Source organism: Bos indicus, chromosome 16 (genome assembly GCF_029378745.1).
Source record: "Bos indicus isolate NIAB-ARS_2022 breed Sahiwal x Tharparkar chromosome 16, NIAB-ARS_B.indTharparkar_mat_pri_1.0, whole genome shotgun sequence".
Taxonomy (NCBI): domain Eukaryota; kingdom Metazoa; phylum Chordata; class Mammalia; order Artiodactyla; family Bovidae; genus Bos; species Bos indicus.
In genome coordinates, this window is record NC_091775.1 from 44,758,790 (window position 1) to 44,783,766 (window position 24,977).

Sequence of the window (24,977 nt, forward strand, 5' to 3'; positions counted from 1 at the left end):
GAAGAAAGGAGACCAGCTGGGTGGTCTGTCCTGGTCTGCTTGGTGCCACCAAGCTGGGACACTTCTTATCTTTCCATCAGAGCAGGATCTAACATATTAGAAAACAACTGTACTTTTAGTTTTTCTCTGTGTTTCTAAGCTTATGCTTAACTGAAGTCGTTAGCTACAGTTTACCATAAGGTGGATATAAAAGAGGACACAAACCAAATTTATACTTAAATTAAATACCATGATTTAATTTACTGGCTGCTTAATCCTGTATTCTCTTAAGTTAAAAAAACAAACACAAACACCAACCAAAAGTAGTTATAATTAACTGTTAACGTTAATGAATTTAAACCTTCCAGAAAGCATGAATCCAAAAGGAAATGTCCAACAGGTGATGCGAGCCACATATTCTATGGCTTTCCTGTTTCGGTCTCAAACATTCTACATGTCAATGGAAAAAAAAAAAAATTCTCTAGGGTTTCTCAGTTTTATTCTTCTAGAGCACAGTTTTCTGGCCTGTTACTGAGCATGGTCTTCTAACAGGTACACAATTAACTCGTAGGTAGACAACACAATGGCAGTGTTTGGTATCTGCCGGATGAGCTGGGCAAAGAGTCCTCTATAAAAGGCCAGGTAGCCTTCTTCCCGGAAGACCAGCCGAGCAGTCTGGACAAAGGACTTGTACTTGCTGCCCTCCTCCCGGAGCCGCGTCCTGATGACTTCTGCAGGAAGAGACACGCATTTCAGGCTATGAGCGAACTGAACTTCCAAAGGGTGCATGGAGAGACAGCAAAGCACCCAGCTTTACACACGTTAATGTGCAACGGTGGCTCTTTGCCCTCTCAGCTCCGTTTAGATGGGGCAGCCACACAGACCATGAAGAGTTTTTTTCAGAACATTTTCTAACTCTAGGAATTGGTCAATTGTCCCAAGACTTATGTATACTTCTAAGGGGTAAGAGTGCCAAATGACTTCTAAAGGATTAGAAAAATAAAAGTTTCATTTGAATGAGACAATTTTAAGACAGTTTATCATTTTCTACTCTTAAGTAAACGCTGTCACTTCCCTGGAGGCCTAATTTATATTAAGTATAGTGAGTGGTATCTCCAACAAGGCTTTCTTCCCATGTACTCCCCAACTTTCTCCTCTTACTAGGATCCTTCTCCACTCCATCCAGCTTAAAAAACCACCTCCTCCTTTCTCAGAGTCTTGCCCACCTGGCCCGGCCTCACCCTGGCCCCTGTGGCAAGACACCTGGCACTGCCCGTCAAGCAGACTTCAGGGCATGTGACGTGGGACGAGTGGCAGACCCCCTCCCCAAGAGCCCGTGGGGCTGCTCGGTGCCCCAGCACATGACGGGGCCTGAGTGGCCTGTTTCAAGTTGGCCGTGTGCAATGCCACAGCTGACCGTGCAGCAGGCGCTGGAAAACAAAACCTGTTTTTCATGGCACAATAAACTGAGCTGTTTTTTTAAAAAGTAGTTCAGTAGAACATGAGGTCTATTATGAATTCCTTACAAAATAAACTTACCCAAAGTAGCTTTCTTCAGCATTCCATTCAAGGTGGAAGCTGAGAGAATTTTTTTTTTTTAAAAAGCTTGGCTCCCATATCATTTTTTTTGACGAATTTTAAACAAAATCCAGATTTCTTTTGTTTCTTTGAAAACATCAGATGTTCCACAACACACGGCTCACATTCTGCTGAGTGTTGGCCACAATCAGGTGGAGCCAAGGAAAGCAGAGCCCCCACCGCCCGCATGACCTGCACGCACGAGCTGAAGCCGGCTGTGCTGGGACTCAGCTACCTTGCATCACCCGCTGGTACCTGCATCTCCATTTGAACCCCAGAGGCCTGGGAAGTACTGACATACACCAATGGCCACTATACCGCGCCTGAAGGCCAGGCAGGACCTACCGTGGGGGTAAGCGACACAGGAGGCGCATCCCTTAGAAAGAGCAGCAGCTGCCATAAGTCCAAAAAAATTTGTGGAATTTTTCTCAGTCCCATTTGTAGAAGAGGCTAACGGAGCTTCTTTCAGATACTTCTTTAAGCTTTCATAAATAGCAAAACAGATGATGGTTTCCGAAATCCCAGCATACGAGGCAGTTAATCCCCTGTAGAAGCCGCGGATGCCTTCCGTCTGGTAAACATAGCGGGCACACTGGAGCGTGTTCATCTGCTTGGAGCCTCGCACTCTGCACAAAGGAGACCAATGACAGGCCGTCACGCCACATGCTGAGGAGCCTGCCTGCTGCCCCCGAGTCACAAGGATGATAAAGAGAAAGTACACGGGGAGGCGCCATAGTCCTCCTTGGTCTGGGTTTGGCTGAGTCCTGTCCACAGTGAGGCCAGGCCCATCAGCTACATGGGGCCACAGGCCCACAGGATGGCACGCGCATCTGTCCCAACTCGCAGACAAGTGCTCAGAGTCTTCGATCTACCTTTGAGAAGAGCTAGATGGAAGGTGTTCACCAAAGAGGAAAATATGACTGTAATAGAATCAAAACCATCCATGTGTCTACACATGCAGACGGATGGTACACAGACTAGATTGAAAGAGTCGTGAAGGCAGTAAGACATGGGGAAGTGCTTAAAGTGGAGAGCAAGGTGAAATTCCATGTAAAGTACAATTATAATACAAACACACTTTAAGGAAACACTGAAGGAAAATCCGCCAAGAATCTCACAGGGTGGTAAGTTTAAGTGCTCTTTGTTACCACTGTGGTCTCCAAATGCTGTTATTTTGACTCTATTCTTTCTTTTTTGGGTTCTTATCTGGCTGTGCCGGGTCTTAGTTGCTGCATGCAGGATCTTTGGTTGCGGCATGTGGATCTCCGTTCTGGACCACAGATTGAAACCAGACCCCCTGCATCCGGATCTTGGAGTCTTAGCCGCTAGACCACCAGGGAAGTCCCTCCATTATTCCCACATTTGTAAACTTATAAACACGGAAGAAACTATACAATAACTAAAAGGCCTTCAGCTTGGATGCTCCTGCCCCACGACAGGAAGTTTTCATAAACTGCCTGGATACACACAGAATCCCTGGACTGGATAGCGTTCACGCTGGGCGCACGTAGGAGACCCTCCTGTGGGGGAGCAGATCAGTGCACTGGGTCCCCCCACTCCCGCCCCCTACCTGGAATGACCTTTGTAATGCAAACGCAAGCACCCACTCCCCTGTTTACCATCCTCTCACAAGGGGTCTCTCAGTCTTGGCACTACTGGGATTTCTGGGGCTGGACAGTTCTCTGCTGGGGGTAGTCATAAGTGTTATAGAGTATCTAGCAGTCTCCCTGGTCTCTATCCACTAGATACCACCTAAGCTGTGAGAAACAAATATTCAGACGCTGCCAAACATCCCCTGGGGACAGGGCCCTGAAATCCCTGCTCTAATAGCTCTACACTGCCTCCAAATACAGCCGAGTCCAAGCTCCCGTTCCTCCCCAGGGCTTTCAAGGATGCGGCTTCTCCAGCCTTATTTCCCTGTACCTCTCTCCTTCCCCAGCACATTCACATGCATGACACACCCCTACTTTCTGCTGCTCAGAATGAACAAAGCTTCCCTGTCTCCAAATTTGCTGCACACCCGAGTCTCTGCCTGCGGTACCTTCACTGCCAGTGCCCACTGGGCTTCTGGACACAGGGAGATATCCCTGCCACAAGAGTCCCTCCCTGGCTGCCTCCCTGCACGTCCCATGCAGACTGCATCAGGGACTCCCTCCCACCCCCCAGGGTCCTGGAGCACTGCTGGCCCCTTCTCCCACCAACCTATAATTCTCTCTATTTTCTGTGAAGCTGTGAGCTTTGGGAAGGCAGGGCTTGTGTCTTATTCTCTGCTGTTTCTGCTGCCACTGGTGCACAGGAAAACATGCAACAAATCCTCGTTGTTGAGGGCTCTGTCAATAGAGCCCACCAAATATAGCTTTAAAATGTCCTGAGCACAGGTCATTACCAGGCAGATTTTAACAAATGCACATAAAGAAGGCTCTCAGCTGACCAATGCATTTATCCTCTGCTAAACAGAAGTGATGTGAGGACACCGTGTGCACGCTTGGAAGTAACTGCCCAGACGCTCTAGGAGAGGACTGGTCAGGATGTCGTAGGACAAGAGCTTCTTGAGGGTTCTATTCCTAGTGAGGAAGGCAGATTCAAGGAGACCGAAGCAAGAGACCACGTGACATTTTTTTGAAAACTGCCAAGGACCTTGAAGGTTAAGCTGAGGAGTTGGGATTTGACCCTGACAGTAACTGACATTCATTGAAGGCTTCTGAGCAAGATATCTCTTCTAAATGATTAGACCTGGTACATTTTAGAAGGTTCCTTCAGGTAGAACGGACAGGGAATGTCAAAGACCCACTTCAGAGGCTACCCGGGTCATTCGAGAGAAAAATAAGCAAAGGCAGAGCCCACCTCCATTTCTAGGTGGAGCTCTTGCTTGCTCTCTCCCCTCCTTTCTCTATAGGTAGCTGAAGGTTAGACTGGACTAGCTGGAAGTTTCCAGCGCCCCACACACATTTCTAGGCAACCTAGTAACAAAAGGGTACTTAGAATCCTATCAGAAAACACTGTTTATCATCATCATCACTGACTTGAAATTACAGTAGTTACTGGGATGTTCCTTGATCTTGTTATTTAATATACTAAAGAAGTATATTAATATATTGTAACTTTTAAAAACACTGATAATTGTATTTCAATAATTGGTTTTCATTGCTTTTAAAAATGTCATTCTAGGGCTTTCCTGGTGGTACAGGACTTAAGAGTTTGCCTGCCAATGCAGCGGACATGGGTTCCATCCCTGGTCCACGAAGATTCCATGTGCAACTAAGGGGCAACTCAGCCTTCGAGCCACAACTGTTGAGTCTGTGTGCCTAGAGCCCGAGCTCCGCAACAAGAGGAGCCACTGTAATGAGAAGTCCAAGCACCCCTGCTCACTGCAACTAGAGAAAGCCCACTTGCAGCAATGAAAACCCAGTGCAAAAAAGAGAAAAAAATCATTCTAAAAAGTGCCTGTAGGCTTCACTAGAGACTGCCAAAGGAACCCAGAGCATAAGAGATGTGAAGGATCCCTGGCTACAGTTTTGAGGGAGAAATCCAGGATGTCTGAGGGCCTTGGGAGACTAAAATGCCCCTTCTGAGGCTTTGGGCGCTGCTGTTCTGGCACCTTCCCACAAGAGAGGCCATTAGAGCACAGTTCACAGCACTCCACCTGGGGGCGGGGTCTCCAGGAGCAGAGACCCAGGACTACCCCGGGGATCAGGGGCCACACCTGAGCGAACTCCTGACATCCCCTTGTGTGTTATTTCTGCTGGCCTCTGTCTCCCCGCTGAGGCTTGGCAGTATAAACCTCAACACAAGAGAAGTTTCTACATAAGCTTATATGCAGATAAAACATAGATGGGGATGGTTAAGGATGCTATAGGTCTCACTCTACAACTGGAACTGGCAGAAGAAAAAAAACCCCTGAGAATTCAAGTCTTACATTAAGGAAGGAACAAGTAAAAACTTACTTCCGTTCTAGCTGCATCCGGGTTTTAACCATCCATATAGGGTTCATTAAGGAATTCGTGACAAAAGCTGGAAGAAACAAAACAAAACAAAAACAAATAGAAAATGTTATCACCGAACAGATCCAATGCTTATTAAAGCCATGTCTTCCATATGATAAACCTTGAAATCAGGCTTTCAAGGCTTAATAATAAAAACGGTAAGAAGCAGTTCCATTTCCACGCAACAGATGGAAAATATAGTCCCCTAAAATGTAACATCTATTGGTAATACTGAACTAAAGTAAATCTCAATTTTCTAGAGCCCTGTCCATGGACAGAGGAGCCTGCAGAGTCGAAAGGGTCACAAAGAGGAGGGCACAACTGAGCAACTGAGGACGACTACTAGTCCTTCCAGACTCTAGCTGGTGCTGTTGGTATTCCTGTTAATGTGATTCCTATGGTGGTAAATATGAAACTATTCTGAAACTCAATTGAAAGCATCAGGTCCAGAAATAATTTGTTTTAAAGAAATTATGATCTAATCCGAAAGAATGCCTTATATTTAACTTAAAATAGAAGAAACTAAATCTCCATTTACCTGAATCCAAACTTAAGACATTCTGATATCTGACTGATCATTTTAGGAAATCGACATTTTAAGATTGGTCTGCCTATAAGAACCATCTTTAAGTCTTCTCCATTTTAATGTTGTTAATCTCTCTGCTGCTGCTGCTGCTGCTAAGTCGTGTCCGACTCTTTGCGACCCCATGGACTGCAGCCTATCAGGCTCCTCCACCCATGGGATTTTTCAGGCAAGCGTACTGGAGTGGGTTCCCATTGCCTTCTCCATCAACCAAAAAAGCAGCAGTATCGTATATCACTGACCTGACACACAGCAAGTCCTCTGGAATATGTCATCCCTTTCACAGTCTAAACAGATTGATAACATGACCCTAGACATGCTTCAGTTGTGTCCAATTCTTTTCGACCCTGTGGACCCTGCCAGGCTCCTCTGTCCACGGGATTCTCCAGGCAAGGATACTGGAGTGGGTCGCCATGCCCTTCTCCAGGGGATCTTCCCGACCCAGAAATCAGACCTGCATCTCTTACATCTACCTGTACTGGCAAGCAGGTTCTTAACCACTAGTGCCATGTGGGAAGACCCACGCAGATAGTCTGTAGATCAACAGGACCTACTGTATAGCATGGGAAACAATACTCTATCTTGTAATAGACCATAAGACACTGAATCACTCTGCTGTACACCTGAAACTAAAACAACTTTGTAAATCAACTACACTTGCATTACAAAAAAAGAAAGAAAAGAATGCTACCAGGAAGGAGGGGAAAAACCAATTACAGCAACATTAGCTCCTTGAAACAGCAAATTGAAGATTATTAAAAAAACAAAATTTCCCTTCAGATCCATCTTATTTACCAAGGGTTTCTCTAAGTTAATTTGTCAAAAGTTGCAAAACCGGTGCCCAGCTTTTAGTTTACGGCTAACTCACTATTGGCTGAGGCAGTGAGGCACTACACTCCATCCCTCTGACCTCCCTGCCAGCTCCATATCCTGTAAACACCTTTCTTGTGAAGCATCTTTGCTAATGTCATTTTCCATTTGGGATCCAAGAATTATCTGTAACTATTCAGATGAATTCCTAGTACTTTTATTTGGAGGAACAGGGAGAAAATGGATACATACAATTTAGAGGTCAGCAGAGGGTGGAAATTTTTCATAAAATGTCAATTTAATTCTCTAAAATACCTTTCTATTTAAACAGACATAAACTTTATATCGAAAATGGCATGGCCTTCTCGCAGCAATCTACAACTGACATATTTCTGCCAAGTATTTCCTGGGAGAAAAATCTTGTTGTGAATTTTCTATGGTAGGTGGAATGATTCCCTCAAAAAAGAACAGAAACGACATCTTATCTATCACCAACCCTGCTGAACAAACCCCACTTCAAGCCCCGAGTCCTCATCCAGAACCCAGCTGCGGAGGACAACTGTACACAGGGTATGCCAGACACCTGGGGGTCACAGAAAAGCAGCTCCAAGTTTAGAAAATGATGTGATAGATATGAAAACACACCAACATTCCTTTAAAAGATAATCACACTGACCACCAGCACGCATGAGAACATGTCAGTCTTCACATGTCAATCTTAAGGGAGAATAAACGGAAGCAAGTTACAAGCTGTTCTCATATACTCAGATTTTATCAATTCTAACATAAAGTTTCAGAAAAATGAGTTCAGGTGCAAAAGAAGCAGAGAGCTAATTTTTAACTCCTGGAAAGAGGCTTTCTGGCACAACGCACGCTTAGGGAGCTGAGACATTCATGAGCACTCACTGGCCTAACACACCTGCAGAACCAGCCGAGAAAATGTGCACGATGTTGCTGTTTGGCACGAAGACGCCATTGAACTGCTCTTTGGCTTTGGAGTAGCAGGCGAAGTACACAGCCCTGTCAGAGCAAAGAGAGAACACGGTCAGGACATCTTGGGACACTGGCTCCATGCAACCTCTGACAAACTCAGGAATATGCAGAAGAGGTTAATAGGTAATCGCAAGCTTAACCTCATCTGGGCTCAAACCAAAACCTGCTGCAGCCGCCCTGGGGAAGCTCCCGCTTGTCCCTCCAGAAAGTAGTCTGTGATGGTCGAAGTGTCCTAAATAACTGAGGAAGACGAGGTTTTGATAGTATACATATGAAGTCCATTTACATTCTTCATTCTGGATAAATGCCAATCCTTTTAAGCACCAACATATATTGTAACTGTTAAAATGTATAATACATTTCCAATGTATATCACATGTGTCCTGCCTTACACCATAACGAGTGTGTCACATGTAATTTGAACCTTTTTCCTGATGACTCGGGACCACATAGGGACATGTAGGCTGGCACACGTTTCCATAAAGGGCTCCCTCCACTGATGCACTTCCTACCCCAGAACGGGACCACTGGAAGGGTGGCACTCCCTCCCACCCCGCCCCGGCTCTTCAGTCTCCTCTGCCTGTCTGCTTTCCCCTCGTCTGTCTCCTCCCAGATTGGGGCTGAGGAGCAGAGCCTGCTTGTGGTTTTCCCTGCTCTTCACCAGCAATGCCAAGGAAAATGGCCTTCTTTTTTTCCAGCTGGCCAATGGATCAATTACAGAATGTATTTTTCAACCTAGGATGCTGACTACTTATCATGATTGTGTTATAAAATTGTCTTTTGTTTTTTTTTCTAGGTCCCAACTATTCTAAATGGGTGTGGTGGCCAAGACTCTATATCAGACTGACGGGCATTACCAAGTTAAGCACTGTCCCCAAGTAGAATGACTCTGTGTTCTTCATCAATTACATATATGCAGCATGTCTGTGTACTCTTAATAATGCGTGCCCCATATAATCTCACAGGCTAGTACTTGCTGTATTTTCAATAGATCACACACACACAAGCTACGGAATTCTAAAGGAACAAAAGGGTTTAATAAGAATCTGCATATTTATGATATCCTCAGGAAATCTGTGTATAAACTGGAGCACTGACCCGTAAGAATTCAAGAAGCTTTTAGTCTTCACTTCATATAAAATGACATTCTCATTTTTGTTGTAAAGATCTACTGTATATGTCGATTCATGTAAGTGTCCTAGCAGTCACACCCAACTCCCCTTTCCAGAAGGCAATTTCTAGAAGCAGTTTCTTACCTGCTTTTCAGAGATACACTGCCCCCACCCCTCCACACACAGAAACATTCATTCCCTTTCATGTCCACACGTGTGTATCCTCTGCATCAGTCCTGCCCAACAGAACTTCCTGCGGAGCTGGAAATGCTCTACGCCTATGGTCCCGCAGGCAGGAGCCACTAACCACATGTGAACATTAAATACCTGAAATGCGGCTGGTGAGACCAAGGAACTGAATTTTTAATTTTAATTAATTCAAGTAGCCCCATGTGACCAGTGGCTATTGTATTGAGACAGTGCAGCTCGATGTGTTCAAATAAGCTTTAAAGAGAATTAAACCTTATAACAAAACTGGGGATTTTAAAAAATACATATAAAGTAAAACCTAGAAGCCTTTAAAATTCCTTCAGATGAGTGCTTCCAGATGCAAATTCTGATGTGGGTCTGAGATCCTGTCATTTAAATCAGCTCTTTGGTGACGCCACTGCTGCTGACCACACACCACACTTAGGAGGAGCAAACAGAGAAAGTTCTAGGTGATGGGAGCAATAATTTTCAACTTAAGAGTACAACAACCAAGAGCCTCTTTCTAACACATACACATTGAGAGACATACCAACAGTTAACACTATTTCTATGCATCAGATGCATTTAGGATTCTCACACAGAAAAAGAAACTAGTCACCTAGCAGTACTGCCCCTCTGGTTAAGGAAGGACTTGGTGCATTACATACTGTATGTTGTGGGCTAGCTGAAAGGTTCATTGCTTACCTTGATGGTGCAACTCCAACCAAATTTGGACCCAAGCCTCTAAAAAGTGACCTTGGTCCCTCCTTCTCCAAGATTGACCTGAATAATAAGAAAAGATGTATCTTTAAAATCCTTAGGCAAGGGCTATGCAAAATGATAAGGGGTCAATCTTCACATTAGCTCCTTGAATAAAGAACAGAATGTTTACAAACCCCCTGAGGTCTTATCTGATTATAGTACAATACGGAATCAAAAGACTGAAGAATACTGCCTTCATTACTACAGTGAAAAAACATGCTTCAAAAGCTCTCTTGTCCACACAGGAGTAATGTTCAAGGTTTGCACAACATATGGGCATTCTTGCAAGGCAAAAAGAGCACTTGACAGGTATCACAGAATATTTTCCTTACTAGCTGGTATCAAATCCAAGCCTTGTAAGTGACCCCAAGGTGCACTCTTGTCTGCAAGGCCCAGACTAACTCTGGTCATGCTGAGGGTCGCATGAGGGTCACTAACTCTCTGTTCACCACACTAGACACCTCACTACAAGTACAATGCACATTTCTTTCTTCATGGCATCTGGGGAAGGTCAAAGCAGTGCGTTTCAAATGAAACCTGGCCACACAATGGAATAGCATTTGGTAATAAAAAGGAGAAGACTCCTTGGACAGCAAAGAGATGAAATCAGTCAATCCTAAAGGAAATCAACCCTGAATATTCATTGGAAGGACTGATGCTGAAGCTCCAATACTTTGGCCACCTGATATGAAGAGCTGACTCATTGGAAAAGACCCCAATGCTGGGAAAGGTTGAGGGCAGGAGGAGAAGGGGTTGACAGAGGATGAGATGGTTGTGGCATCATCGACTCAATGGACATGAGTTTGAGTAAACTCTGGGAGGTAGTGAAGGGCAGGGAAGCCTGGCATGCTGCAGTCCGTGGGGTTGCAAAGAGTTGGAAACGACTGATCGACTGAACAACAGCAACAATAAAAAGAAGTACTGATGACTTACACAAGGATGAAGCTTCAAAAAACATTAGGTTAAGTAAAAGCAGACACAAAAGGCCGTATGTTGTATGATTTCATTTAGATGAAATAATCAGGAGATAAGCCTATAGACAGAATAGTGGTTGGTTGTCTAGGGCTGTGGGTCTGGGGATGGGGAGTGACTGCAAACAGTGAGGGGATTCTTGTAGTGGGAAGGAAAACGTTCTAAAATCAAACTGTTGTCAAGGTTGCACAAAACTCTATGAACATATTAAAACAGGTGAACTGTATGTATTTAGTGGGCAATCATCTGGTACGTGAATTACATCTTTTTTTTTTGTATAATAAGGTTTTATTAAAGTATAAAGGAGATAGAGACAGCTTCTGACATAGACATCAGAAGGGGGCAGAAAGAATACCTGCCTGCCAGTCTCTAGCTGGATGTTACGCAGTTACTAAGTAAAAGTACAAAGCTGCTCAGTCGTGTCCGACCCTTTGCAACCCCGTGGACTGCAGCCCACCAGGCTCCTCGTCCACGGGGTTCTCCAGGCAAGGATACTGGAGTGGGTTGCCATTTCCTTCTCCCGTGAATTACATCTTAAGTGCATTTTGAAAAAATTTTTAATTGAATTTATTTTTTTATTTGGCCAACCATTTGGCATGTGGGATCCTAGTTACCGATCAGGGATCAAACTGGTGCCTGCTGGAGTGGAAACACTGGACTGCCAGGGAAGTGCTCTGAATTACATCTTACTAAAGCAGTTAAACCAAGAAACCCAGAGACTCACTGAAGAAGTTCTAAAAGATAAAAGAAATATTGGCAGTAACAGTTTTCATGTTTTTGCTCTTGTGCTAAATCAATCACTTAACAAAAGATAAATGATATAACTGGAATACAGACTGCAGATTAGTTATATCAATACTAAATTTCCTAAATTTGAAAACTGTACATTTTCAGATGGTTCAGGAAAAAAAAAGTATGTATATAGAGCAAAAACAGATAAACAAATGTGGCAAAATGTCAAACACAAGAGCCCTGGGTAGAGTATAAGCAAGGTGTGTGCCCTGTTCCTGTCACTTTTCTTTAAGTTGGAAATCATTTCACAATAAAAAACTTAAAAATGAAAAAGCTATAGGTCATAGGTTATAAAAATACTGAGCTCATCCTAACACTCTAAAGGAACTACATGTTTCACTGCATTTTCACACTGGCCAGGACCAAGGCACTTGGTCCTTAACAGAATTTGGTGTTTTCAACTTTAAATTCTTTACTGTTAACTCTTTCTCCAAACAGGATTTAGCTTAAAAAAAAAAAAAAACAAAAAAAAAACACGCTCTCTGGAAAAAAAACTTCTCTCAAATAACCACATCTTGAAGTGACCTACATCTCATAGTATAGTATGTGAAAGCTTTCAAATGGTCAATACATTTAGAATTTCTTCAAGTTTAGGCTCTGTCTGTGGTCCCCACGACTGTTCACTGTACCGCCAGCCCTAGGAATCACTTAAACACAATTAAGGGCGTCTCTGGCTCCAGGAAGCTGGGAGCCACGCATCTATAATGCAGTGGGGAACTTGTGTCCTCGAGTGACTCGGTCCTTTTAAGAGCTGCAAAAAGGCTGTCTCCATAGTGATGCACATTAACAGTGGGCAAAAAGTCAAATCTGTTACATAATTCAAACTTCCAACCTATCTGGATGTTTACAAAACTTTTCTGGAACAATCAAGTGCCTACTATAAATGGTACTCCTCAGCTTCAAAATAAAGCATGTTTAGGGCCCAGACTAAGTTTCCCACAGTCCTATAAGCTTTCATTTAGGAAAGAAATGCAGAAGGAAACTCGGGTCTTGTCTGGAGTGTTTTGTTCTCTTCCTTCTTTTAGATCAGACTATGCATACCACAGATCAAGCTCCAAGACAAAGTTCTGAGCTGAAGCCATCAGCTTTTAAAAGAAAAACTACCTCACTAACATATTACTTTTCACATTAAAAAGGTACTTGAAAAAACAAAGTACCTGAAATAGTTTAAAGAATAAAAGTTTTGAATGGAAAAAAATTTTTTTAAAAGATTATGTCCTAAGACTTTTTAAGGCAGATACTTCAATAAATGGATTATGACCCTTTGGCAACTTTAACAGAGAGAGCCTAATTGTGTTAACATCTTGTCTTCAAATAACTATATTCAAAATATAAAGGTAATCAGTGCTCCAATGGAGAATACCTTTTCTCTAATAGATTAACCTGAGACATAAGCAAACACTGATTTGTATTTTGAAAAATAAAATTCCTGTAAACAAATTCTGTTTTCTGTTAAGTCTTTAAATGTAGCACTTCCTGGAAGAGTAAGACTAAAAATAAGCAGCTTAGTTTTAAATGAATAACCATCTGACTATAGGCCAGGCTCCTCTGTCCATGGAATTCTCCAGCAAAGAATACTGGAGTGGGCTGCCATTCCCTTCTCCAGGGGATCTTCCCAACCCAGGGATCGAACCTGGGTCTTCTACCCGAGGCGGATTCTTCACTGTCTGGGCCACCAGGGAAACCACCTGATAAACCCAATGGCTTCTAATTGTGGGCAGATGACCTTGGTGGGCTTTGTGGCAGAGAAAAGGCCTGGATCCCTGCTCTCAGTTCACCACTCCTAGAAAAAGAGCCTGCTCAGTAGCCCCTCACCACTGCTCTAGTCTAGGGGTGATTAGTGGAGGAATCAGAAAGCACAGTCCAGTAATCCAGGCGGGTGAGGGGCGGGGGAGGAAGCAAAAAGCAGTCATCTTCTGTTAAACTACCCTAGAAGACAGTGCTGCTTACACTGGTGCACTATCTGATGTAAGTACTGGGTAACATTCTGCTTTCAGAACTTGTGACAAGAAGCAACATACATGTACCCCAAGGAGCACATGTGCTTTCTCCAGATGAGAGTTATACAGGGTGACAGCCCGCCTTTTTGCCTTCATTACCAGGAAACTCAGCTATAAATCTTATGTTTAAAAAGCACAGGAAGCAGGTATTATGACAGCAGCTAATACTGGTTATTTGCACGGCAGGGGGAGGAGCGGGTGTCACGCTCTTCATAGTCAACATCCTACTGATGCGTCACGTTCTCTCTGTCCTGCATTCTTGCCATGTGGCAGGCGGCATTCTCAGAGATTGGGGACACCTCAGTCGTCAGAACAAATTGAAGCCCCTACCTCTGGGGAATTTCTGTTTGCAGGGGGCCCCCGCAGGGAGAGAAAATAAACAATATAAGTCAGTACATTATACTGCACGATGGACAGAGGTAAATGCTGTGGATTAGAAATAGAGCAGGATGGAGAGAATGTGAAGGAAGGGCCTGGTTTTCAATAGCGTGGTCACTGCAAGGCCTTCCTGCAAAGGGGACAGCTGAGAGGCAGCCATGCAGATAATGTCCAGCAGAGAGGCCCTACTGTGGAATGTTCCAATGTTCTGGTCTTTTAAAGAGCCAGAAAGGAGGCCAGTATAGCCAAAACGGTTCAGGAGGGAGAAATTCAAGGGGGCAAAGTCAAGGAGGTAATGGGAGGGGTCCAGGAGGCCCCATGGGCAGCCTCAGCTTTTACTCGGAGTGAGGGCAAAAGGATCTCCTCTGCTTTGCTGAGAACAGCTTGGGGATGGAGCAGGGTACAAGGTCTTCTGCCAGGCCAGTTAGGAAGGTGGCTGTCTTGCATGCGGTGTGGGCGCTGTTCGTGTGTTTTAAAAGACGGAGAGGTTGGTTTTTTTTTTGGTTTACATTTTAGTAGAAGATGTGTCGTAACACACTTGAACTAGAGAAACATTCCTATTTACCTTAGGGGCTTGGCCCCAGTGACACCCGCGACTTCCGGGTAAGAGGTCCCCAGTTACAGTAAATAAATAAATCTACTAGTCATGCGAGATTGGCAAGTATGTAAGAGGAAGTTCACCTTGGATGTTAGCAAAGCTGGCAAATTACCTCTGTTTCACTATGTCCAAAGCCCTTCAAGTTCGTCAGAAGCGAGGCATCACTGGAGACACTGCCAGTGACTAGACTTACTAAAGGCGAACGGGGAGGGTGTCTTCAGAGCTGGTCTCTCTCCTTACTGACAGCAAAGCACGCCTCCCATCTCAGTGCCCCACCTTTCCTGGCCTGCCCCTGACCTTCTGCATTTTGTGTCTCCACAATCCTTCTCAGCATTCAATTAAAAAAAAAAGATTTGCCTCGAGTCTTGGCTATCAGCGACCTCTTTCTCTAGTTGGGACCTTGCCCTCAGCAGCTGGTGCCTGAATTACCCAGAAGTCGGCTTTACAAACAAAACGTACCTAAAAATAAATTAAGCACTTTCAAATCCATTCTACCTTATCTAAACTGTGACTGAACTCTGCCCCAAATTCAAAGTGTTGTCGTTATGAAGACAGAGCATCTCCATTTTATTGCATCTTTTTCTAACGCTTCCCCACTAAACACCCACGCTGGTACACAGCTGTGTCTCTCTTGAACCTGCGCTCTCCCAGAGGTCAGCTTTAGAGCTCTGAGTAACACGTGGAGTTCACAGTCAGTCATCATTTTAAAGTTCTCTTTTAAAAGCACAGGGTCCCCGAGCTAAAATGCAGACATTGCCCAGTGCTCTTCTGAATTTCTGATTTTGCCTTAAGCATAGAGACTGATAAGCCAAATTCAACTTAAGAATATTCAGCGACTTGGTAAGCAAATGAAATATTTTACTACAGTAAAAACAGATAAACTAGGTGGGTAGGCTAGGTATGAAACAAAAATTGTAAAGACCAGCTTACTAAACATATATTGTAGTTTTTCTATAAATGTAAAATTATTTTCAAATAAAAAGTAAAAAATTACAACATTTTGTTTCCATATTACTTCCTCTTAAAATATTCACAATACTTCTCTTGTGCAATTTTAAAATTCATTCTACAAGCCTCAGAGCTTCTCACTAGCACTCAAAAGACTTGGGGCAAGAGCAACACTCTGATGTAACAATTTAAACATGGATTGTTTTGAGTTTGCTTTGTTAGGTTTACTTTAACTGTCCCTGGATGGTGATCACATGCATGCTGGAAGCCCTGAGGCCAAGAGAGCAAAGTCAGAGTTAAGATACTGGTACAGATACCTAGTTCTTAAATTTGGTCACAGCCTCTACAAACAGAGCATCCCATCCGATGGGCCGGATAAACATCCTGCACTGACAGTGTTGGGGGGCGGGGGTGCGGGTGGCATGAGGCCAGAACCGGACTGAACTTACTTCAGAACCTGTAAGAGTCCAGGCGTCACTGACGTTTGTCTCACCACCCCAGCTCCGCTGATGGTCCCCAGATGAACCTGAGGATAATAGACTGTCCGAAGAGCTAATCTTGAAGACTGCAACCTTGTCTTAATGACTTCTAGTGGGCAAGTGAAAATAGCACCAACCGTGCCCCCACACCTGTAAGAAAGGAAATCACAACAGGATCAGAAAAGCTATACTGAGCTGTGCATACACGAAATGGGAAATGGGATTTTTCTCTACTAAAAAAAGAAAAAAAGGTACTTATGTTCATTTCATAATTAGAGCATATCAACAGGGTGGGACAAACGGAGAGAGCAGCATGGAGACATGAATACACTAACATATGTAAAACAGAGAGCCAGTGGGAATTTGCTGTATGACTCAGGGAACTCAAACCAGGGCTCTGTGACAACCGAAAGGCGTGGGATGGAAGGGTTCAAAAGGGAGGAGACATATGTATACGTATGGCTGATTCATCTTGATGTATGGCAGAAACCAACACCATACAGTAATTATCCTTCAATTAAAAATAAATAAATAAAAAAAACTGGTTGAAATCCCAGCAGCTAAAAAGATACCACTGCTAACATGTTAGTACCCCCTTCAGGGCTTTTCATTACTGGCTTTTTAACCTCACATCCTTTTCTTCTTATCTAGATATTTTGGATGTCTTTCCATGTCAGTATATATACACCCACATCACCGTCATTTGCAATGGTTGCATCCTGTTCCTATCTATCAATGTATAATATTTTAACCTATTTCCTACCATTAGATGTTCACCTCATTTCCAATTTCACTCTCATGCTGCAATGAATATTCTAGAAAATTTATCTTTTCACAGTGAAATAAAAATTATTCAGGTATGCTACTGTTTTGAAAATCAGTGTTTACTACAAGTCAGATTTTTATTAAAATCTGACTAATTTGGACTCCACTGAAAATCAAACTAAAGCTTACCTTTAATAATGAAGTCTGTGTGTTTCACTCAGAACTAATCAATTCATCCTCCAGAATTTCACTAGATGCACTGGCTCTGTGGGTCAGAGTTCCCTTAATGATCCTTCACAACTGGTTCATATAAAAATACTACCTGAACTTAAAATTTAAATATTTTCAGCTATTTATCCTAATATACAGTACGTCAAGGCTGTGATTGTCACCCTGCTTATTTAACCCATATGCAAAGTACATCATGTGAAATGCCAGGCTGGGTGAATCCCAAGTTGGAATCAAGATTGTTGAGAGAAATACCAACAACCTCAGATATGCAGATGATACCGCTCTAGTGGCAGAAAGTGAAAAGGAACTAAAGAGTCTCTTGATGAAAGTGAAAGAGAAGAGTGAAAAAGCTGGCTTAAAACTCAACATTCAGAAAACTAAGATCATGGCATTCGGTCCCATCACTTCATGGCAAATAGAAGGGGGAAAAGTGGAAACAGTGGCAGATTTTATTTTCTTGGGCTCCAAAATCACTGCAGGGTGACTGCAGCCATGAAATTAAAAGACACTTGCTCCTTGGAAGAGAGCTATGATGAACCTAGAGAGTATATTAAAAAGCAGAGATCTTACTTTACCAACAAAGGTCCATCTAGTCAAAGCTATGGTTTTTCCAGTTGTCATGTGTGGATGTGAGGGTTGGACCATAAAGAAGGCTGAGAGCAGAAGAATTGATGCTTTTGAACTGTGGTGTTGGAGAAGACTCTTGACAGTCCCTTGAATAGCAAGGAGATTCAACTAGTTAACCCTAAAGGAAACCAACCCTAAATATTCATTGGAAGGACTGATGCTGAAGCTCCAATACTTTGGCCACCTGATGTGAAGAGCCGACTCACTGGAAAAGACCCTGATGCTGGGAAAGACTGAGGGCAGGAGGAGCAGGGGGTGACAGAGGATGAGATGGATGGATGGCATCACTGACTCCATGGACATGAGTTTCAGCAAACTCCAGGAGACAGTGAAGGACAAGGAGGCCTGGCGTGCTGTAGTCCACGGAGTCGCAAAGAGTCAGACACGACTTAGCAATTGTTCATGAAATAGCTATTTCTGTCTTTTCTTAAACAATAATATCCATGAACTGCACGTCTGGTGGGCTGGGTCTTGATGACAACATTCCAGTACCACCAGTCACAACGGTTCTTCTCTCTGGAGAAGATCAAAAACTCACGATCAGAACCTGCATCGTATTCATCTTTGTATCCCTGGGATTAAGATTCACAGGTTCACAAACAGTATGTGTTCGTCAGAAGAGGGATTACTAAACTGCCCTATAAGGGAGCTAAATGTTTGAAAATAGCACTTAATGTGTACCTTCTGTCACAGGCCGGAAGGCAGCAGCTGTGTACTGTATGTTCTTGTACCTGGTTAGAGCACAGTACCGGCCAAACAAGTGGTTCAATAAAAATGAAACAGCAGAGGCATCTATGATTGGGAAAAGCAACAAGAAAGAGGAGGGACCTGCTAAGTCACTTCAGTTGTGTCCGACTCTGTGCGACCCCATAGATGGCAGCCCACCAGGCTCCCCCGTCCCTGGGATTCTCCAGGCAAGAACACTGGAGTGGGTTGCCATTTCCTTCTCCAATGCATAGAAGTGAAAAGTGAAAGGGAAGTCGCTCAGTCGTGTCCGACTCTTAGCGACACCATGGACTGCAGCCCACCAGGCTCCTCCGTCCATGGGATTCTCCAGCCAAGAGTACTGGAGTGGAGTGCCAAGAGGAGGGACAGGCCTTGGCAAACACAGAATCTGAAAGTGAGCTACCTGACTCAATGCAGGTGTTAAAAATCTGGAGGCAAACCCAGCCCCTCAGCCCCCAGGACAGGCCCTGAGGTAAGGCAGCATTTTAAAATCAGAAGCCTATAGTTACATATAGCAAGTAAAATCCTGCTAACTCAAGAGCTACATAGACGCTATCAACTTAAATTACACTGCTGCCACTGATGAATGATTATTTTATGACAAGAATTCAACCCTCCAACAATCCTAGTAAGGTAGCATTGTTTAGCTTCAATTTACCACAAAGAGCCTCAATGTCAGAAAACAGAGAATGACATACAGACTAGGGAAGCAGGGAGGAGAGGAAAAGAGCCATTTGGAACTATGTAGGTAAACCTGCCTTGAAATCATGATGGTAAGTATACCCTAAACTGAGCTTTCACTGCCAAGTGCCTGGATTCAATCCCTGGTTGGGGGACTAAGATCTCACAAACTGTGGCAAAAAAACAAATGTAACAAAACAAACAACACAGCTGTCTCTTTACCCAATGTTTGCTGAACTGCGGCCAAAACCCATTGAACACAAAGCAACCTAGAGGATATCTCAACCAGAACAGGAAGGGAGGATGGCAGGAAGGACTTGACCTGTGGGCGGGACAACCATCATGCAAGCTCCCGATTTTGCAGGGTGGTATCATCCTGACCTCACAGGGAACCTGGGTCTCGATGAGGTTTATATACTTTCTCAAGTCACAAGTGCCTAAGTGTCTCAACTGAAAGCCAAGTCCAGACCCTTTGTCTGCAGAGCCTTGTTTCCCTCTATACTAAGGTATCCCCTCTGGGAGTATTACAGAAGAACAGGTATTTATATACAGTTTGTTAAGCTAGTTCACACTATTTGCAATTCACAGTTAAGATGGAAAATTGTCAATTAAGACAACTAGGACTTATAACTTTAATGTGTCTTTCAGTATGAAGAAAAAATCCTGAGCCCAGTTGAATGTTGGTTGATATAACATGCTCCGAGCACAAAAATATATCTAAAGAAAATGGGATATAATAGCGTTTTCAAAAGGGAAAAAAACCAAAAACAAAAACCCCTTCCAAACCTGTATCGATTCACATAAAATAAATTGCTCTTAATCTATTACAATAAAAACTAGGTGATGATTCCATGTTGCTGAAAAAAAAAAAAAAAAAAAAAACAACCCCAGAGCTTGCGGTAAATTCTTGCATCAGAAAGTCAACAAGTTCCAATAAGACACTGTCAACCACCTTTGCCTTGTCCCCAGGTCAGCCGTGCCTCTTGCCTCGGCCAAATGTCATCTACACGGATGCCACCAGTCAGAGGACGGCCGCAGAAGTGCTAAGCAAACACCTGCTGACAGCGAGCTGGTCACCTCCTGGGCGGGGGTGGCAGGCCACACTCGCTCCACAGCCACCGTTCTGTATGTTACACACCCACGTGCCCAGGGCAGAGGGCCGGGTGGTGAAAAGACCCCGGCCTCCTCCAGGGGCAAACTGAGGGTCTCCACGTGCCTTTTCTACAAGAGGGGTGATACCGCCCGCCCCACGGCATCCCAGGAAACATACACAGCGCTGGGAAAGCACTGCACACTGGAAAGTGAGTGCGGCAAGAAGCAGCTGCTCAGTACCTAAGTCCCTTCTCATCTACCAGGAAAAAACACTTAAATGAAAAATGCCCAAAGGACATTTAATTAGTCTAACATTACACTAAATTGTCCAAAAGAAGATTCTTCCCGAAATTTAAGACATTCCAGAGCAGAATTTTAAAAACTAATCTGGGACTTCCCTGGTGGTCCAGTGGTTAAGAATCTGCCTTGCAGTACAGGGGACATGGTCAGGGAACTAAGATTCCCACATGCCTCAGGGCAACTAAAAACTCGAGTTCTGCAACTATCGCACGCCACAGGTTCAACTGCTTTTTCTTTCTTTATGAACCAAACACACAGGACATTCATCAGTCTGAGGAGACAGTAGACAAAAGGAATCAAAATACTGACTTCTCTGAGATTGGCTTTCCAAATTCTCTAAAGATATTTAACGAGGTTGGGTCCAAAGCACTTAGGAGTACAACAAATTATATTCTTTGTAGAAAAAAAGGCCCTGTCAATTCTCAATTCTTCAATGCAAAGACCTTCCAAGTTAGCCCAGCTCCTCACCATGGTCAATTACCCAGGACGAAGCCCCATCGACAGTGACTCTGCTGAAGGTATTAATATTAACCGAGCTTTTCAGGAATCTCCAGTCAGAAAGGGTGGAGACATCAGCTCCGTCTGCCAGTCCTCCCCAGCCCTTGCCAGTACTTCTTTTCAGCTGTTCTCCACCGAATCCCACCTCTCCTGTCCTTTCAGTTTTTCAAATTTAGTCCCCTAGAACTTCAATCTCAAATCTGATTCACAACTTGCCCCTGCCAGCTAGACTGAGGGGACTTGGTCTGCTCTTTCACTTTTTCCCCATTCCCATCCTTTTAGGGCTCTCTGGGCACAGGTCTAGGTCTAGCTGAGGGTCCCCTGGCTACGTGTTATGTATACCGGTGGCCTCACAAATGTCATGAGTCTGTAAATGGTGTGCAGGCCTCCTTGGGCGCTGCTTAATTCCACCAAGAGCCCCATCACTGAGAACCCCTGTGTTCAGACACCAGCAGTCCACCCCCCACGCTCCTTTTGGCCTGAGAAACTTGCTGGCAGCACTGGGTGTCTTTCCTTCCTCTGGTCCTCATACTCCTTGACAGTAAGCCAACGGGGCCCACTAGTGTCCTTCCACGCCCACCACGAGGCAACAAGACTGACACTTGGTAGGAAGTGACCCCGAGCCCTCCCCAAGCACGCCACACCGGTCCCTTCTCATCCTGCTGGCGCTGGCTGATAAGGCGGCAGCCTTCCCCTTGCAGGAAGCCTCTGGACACAGAACAAGGTACCCACATCTCAGCCTCACAACCTGCCTCAACCTACAGCACAGAGCAGTAGGGGCTGGTGACAGGGATGGGAACAGTGACGGGCACAGCCTCTCTCAACACTCCACAGGCCACAATGCTGACATCTATAACCTATAGCCTTTCTGCTCTGCGTATGCAGCCTCGGATGCAGTGGTCAGTGGCTGTCCTCCTTTTAAGTCTCAGAGTAGGTTCAGCTGAGGGCCCGGGTAGCCGATGCTCAGACAGCAGGGAAAGTCACACTGGACCTGGAGTTTCATGGTGACATAGTGCTGGCCCCACACAGTTGAGCAACTGACTAATTCCGACTGGACACCCGTATTTTAGGCCACTAACCTCCACAGTGGGGGAATGCTCTAAAAGGCACGCACAAAGATCCACGGCATATAGGAAGAAAGTATTACAGCCAAAAATAAAATTTCATTGTATTTAGAATCACCACCATTTAACTTCTATTTTGTGTATATGTTTTATAACAGGTATAGAATTAATAAGTTAATATAAATATACATGGGGATATGCACAAACATTTTAATCACAGGCTTGTGTGATCAGTCTGAAGACCACTCTTCTAGACCAGTGGTCTCAGCCAGGATGCTGCTGCCCTGGCTCCAGTGACATCCTGCAATGCCTGGAGACACTTTTGGTTGCCGAAATTGGGGGAGGGGTTACTAGCACCTAGGAGCTGGAGGCCAGGGAAGCAGCTAACATTCTACAATGCACAGGACAAGCCTGACCTCTAAACAATTGTTTGGCCGAGCTTGAGAAACCCGGCTCCAGATCAGTAAAATGGACAGTGTGTGTATTTGAAGGCGGTATAACCAATGCGGAGTACTGTCCCCAGCATCCATTCCTGCTTTCTCTGTCCCAAATTTCTTAAGTCATATAGTTTGGACAGGCTTCCCTGGTGGCTCAGCTATAAAGAACCAACCTGCAATGCAGGAGACGCAGCAGGAGACGGGTTTGATCTCTGGGTCGGGAAGATGCCCTAGGGAAGGAAATGGCAACCCACTCCAGTATTCTTGCCTGGAAAATGCCATGGATGGCTCACGGGGTCACAAAGAGTCAGACACGACTTTGCCACTAAACAACAAATAGTTTGAATGGGATTAAACCCATTTCTAGTTTAGTCCTAACTCACTTAATCAACATAAAGCCATGTCATCTGTTCAGAGACGGCACATGATTGAGCCCAAGGTAAGTGACATAGTTCCCTGGGGAGCAGTACCGCTTTCCTTAGAGCTGGATGCACGTCCAAGTTGGTCCAGTCAGAGTTAAGCTCGAGCTTGTTCAGTGGAGAACAAGCTGAGAGATGCTGGAAGCCATTCTGTGTTCACGCAGGGACCAACCTTGGAATCAAGCAGATATTTCTGGAAAGCAGAGCAGTCGTCGAGGGGTCCCACAGTGACACTGTTGAGCTATTTAGGTAAGCCCTTCCTGAAGCCTGTGCCCACTCTAAAATTTGGGTATACATGCCAATAATCAAGGCAGCTGTAAGTGAATTTGATTTACTACTTATAACTGAAAGTCTCCCAAATGAGCCTAGTCAATTAAAAAAAAAAATTATACCCAAGCTTCTCAAGAAAGTACTTAAAGGGATTAACTATTATCAGTAATCTTCTAAAACACACTGAGGACTTGTGTTTCCAGTGGACTATGTTTCTAATGGCTATGAGGAAATTCCCTGGATATTAATTTAATTTCATTCCTAAAATCCTGCTCTAGTCACGGATGCCGAAGCCAGAGACCATTGGACTATTCCATACCCAATACCTCTGGGATATTCCATTCAGTGAAACCATCCCAAGGGCTTGAACAGGGCAGCAGAAAGGCCATGAATAGCAGTTAAATCATACATGTCTTAGAGTAGCAACAAGAGGCTCTCTGAAATCTATCTGCCTGATTTTCTAAAACAAAACAAAACTTATGACCTGTATTGTTCTGCACCTGTATCTTCTTTTACTACTTGTCCTTCCCCTCCCCCTCATTCTCTACCTTCTTTCATTCTTCCTGCTCAGAACTGAAGTCTCCTGTTTCTTACATAAAGATGTATTTAACTGTTTATCTTTACCCATGTAGGCCTTGCTTGTTATTTCTCTAAAGCCTGTGGATTAGGCTCCTCCCCTCTACTTTCTGGCAGAACAAAGCTAAGCTGGACCATTACTACTACAATACATACACTAAATTTTTGTCTATAGTCCTTAAGTGATCAAAGATGAATTTTTACCTTTTGATACATTTTTACCTTTTAACTCTGAGTTGCACGTAACAAAGAGAATTTTAAAACCTAGACGTTTTCAACAAGAAGCTGTTTTCTATACATAGATTCACTCAATTTAGACATTAAAGCCAAGACCAAAACACTCATTATTATCATTGCTACCCAACTGACAGTAAACTGGTTTCCAGACTCACAGCTTATACCTAACTACAATATGGATTCTACTGACTAATAATATGGCCAGACACCCTGTGATCCCTACATTTGGAGCCTTTGATAACTTCTCCCTTTCATCTGCTACCTCTATAGTCACTATCTGAAAAAAAGGAATGAATGCCTCTTTACACATAATTTTCTGGAATGTTTTATTTGAATACTTAGCACAAGGCTTAGAAGGTTTTGATTATACAAATTCTGTGTTCACTCAGTAAAGTAAAATGCTTCTTTTCTGATGCAGCTAATTATCCTTTAGATGCTATTTTCTATACCCTACCTCACTTAGGGAAAAAAAATAAAGTAGCACCCGAACAGAAAACTCTACAGTGGATTTCCATGGTGGTACAGTGGATAAGAATTCGCCTGCTAATGCAGGGGACAGGAGTTCGATCTCTGGCCCAGTTAGATTCCACATGCCAGGGGGCAACTAAGCCGGTGCGTGCGCCATAGCTGCCCAGCCCCTGGCTCTAGAGAACTCCTGAGCTCCCTTGCTCTAGGGCCCATGCTCCACAACAAGAGAAACTCCCTGTTCAGTGCACCTAGATAAAAGTCTGTGCACAGCAACAAAGACCCAGTGCAGACAAAGATAAATAAATAAGGACCTAAAAACAACTTTACAGTACTTTCTGAAATGGAAGAGAATCAGTATCTTTTACAAACACACAAATCCAAAATGTTACCTTACGCTAATTTTACTACAGAGCCATGTGGATGGAGGAGC

At 44.0% G+C, this 24,977-nt stretch overlaps 1 protein-coding gene across 1 annotated transcript in view; it reads right to left on the bottom strand.

Moving 5' to 3' along the window:
• Positions 1–208: 208 nt before the first annotated feature.
• The window catches only part of SLC25A33 (solute carrier family 25 member 33), a 30,218-nt gene continuing 5,449 nt past the window's right edge, over positions 209–24,977 (bottom strand). The window contains exons 2-7 of the mRNA XM_019976873.2: positions 16,127–16,306; positions 9,933–10,010; positions 7,853–7,953; positions 5,502–5,568; positions 1,903–2,183; positions 209–710 (exon numbers count right to left, since the gene is read on the bottom strand). Coding sequence (XP_019832432.1) covers positions 508–710; positions 1,903–2,183; positions 5,502–5,568; positions 7,853–7,953; positions 9,933–10,010; positions 16,127–16,306 — 910 coding nt within the window. The 3' untranslated portion in view covers positions 209–507. The remainder of the gene's footprint in view (positions 711–1,902; positions 2,184–5,501; positions 5,569–7,852; positions 7,954–9,932; positions 10,011–16,126; positions 16,307–24,977) is intronic.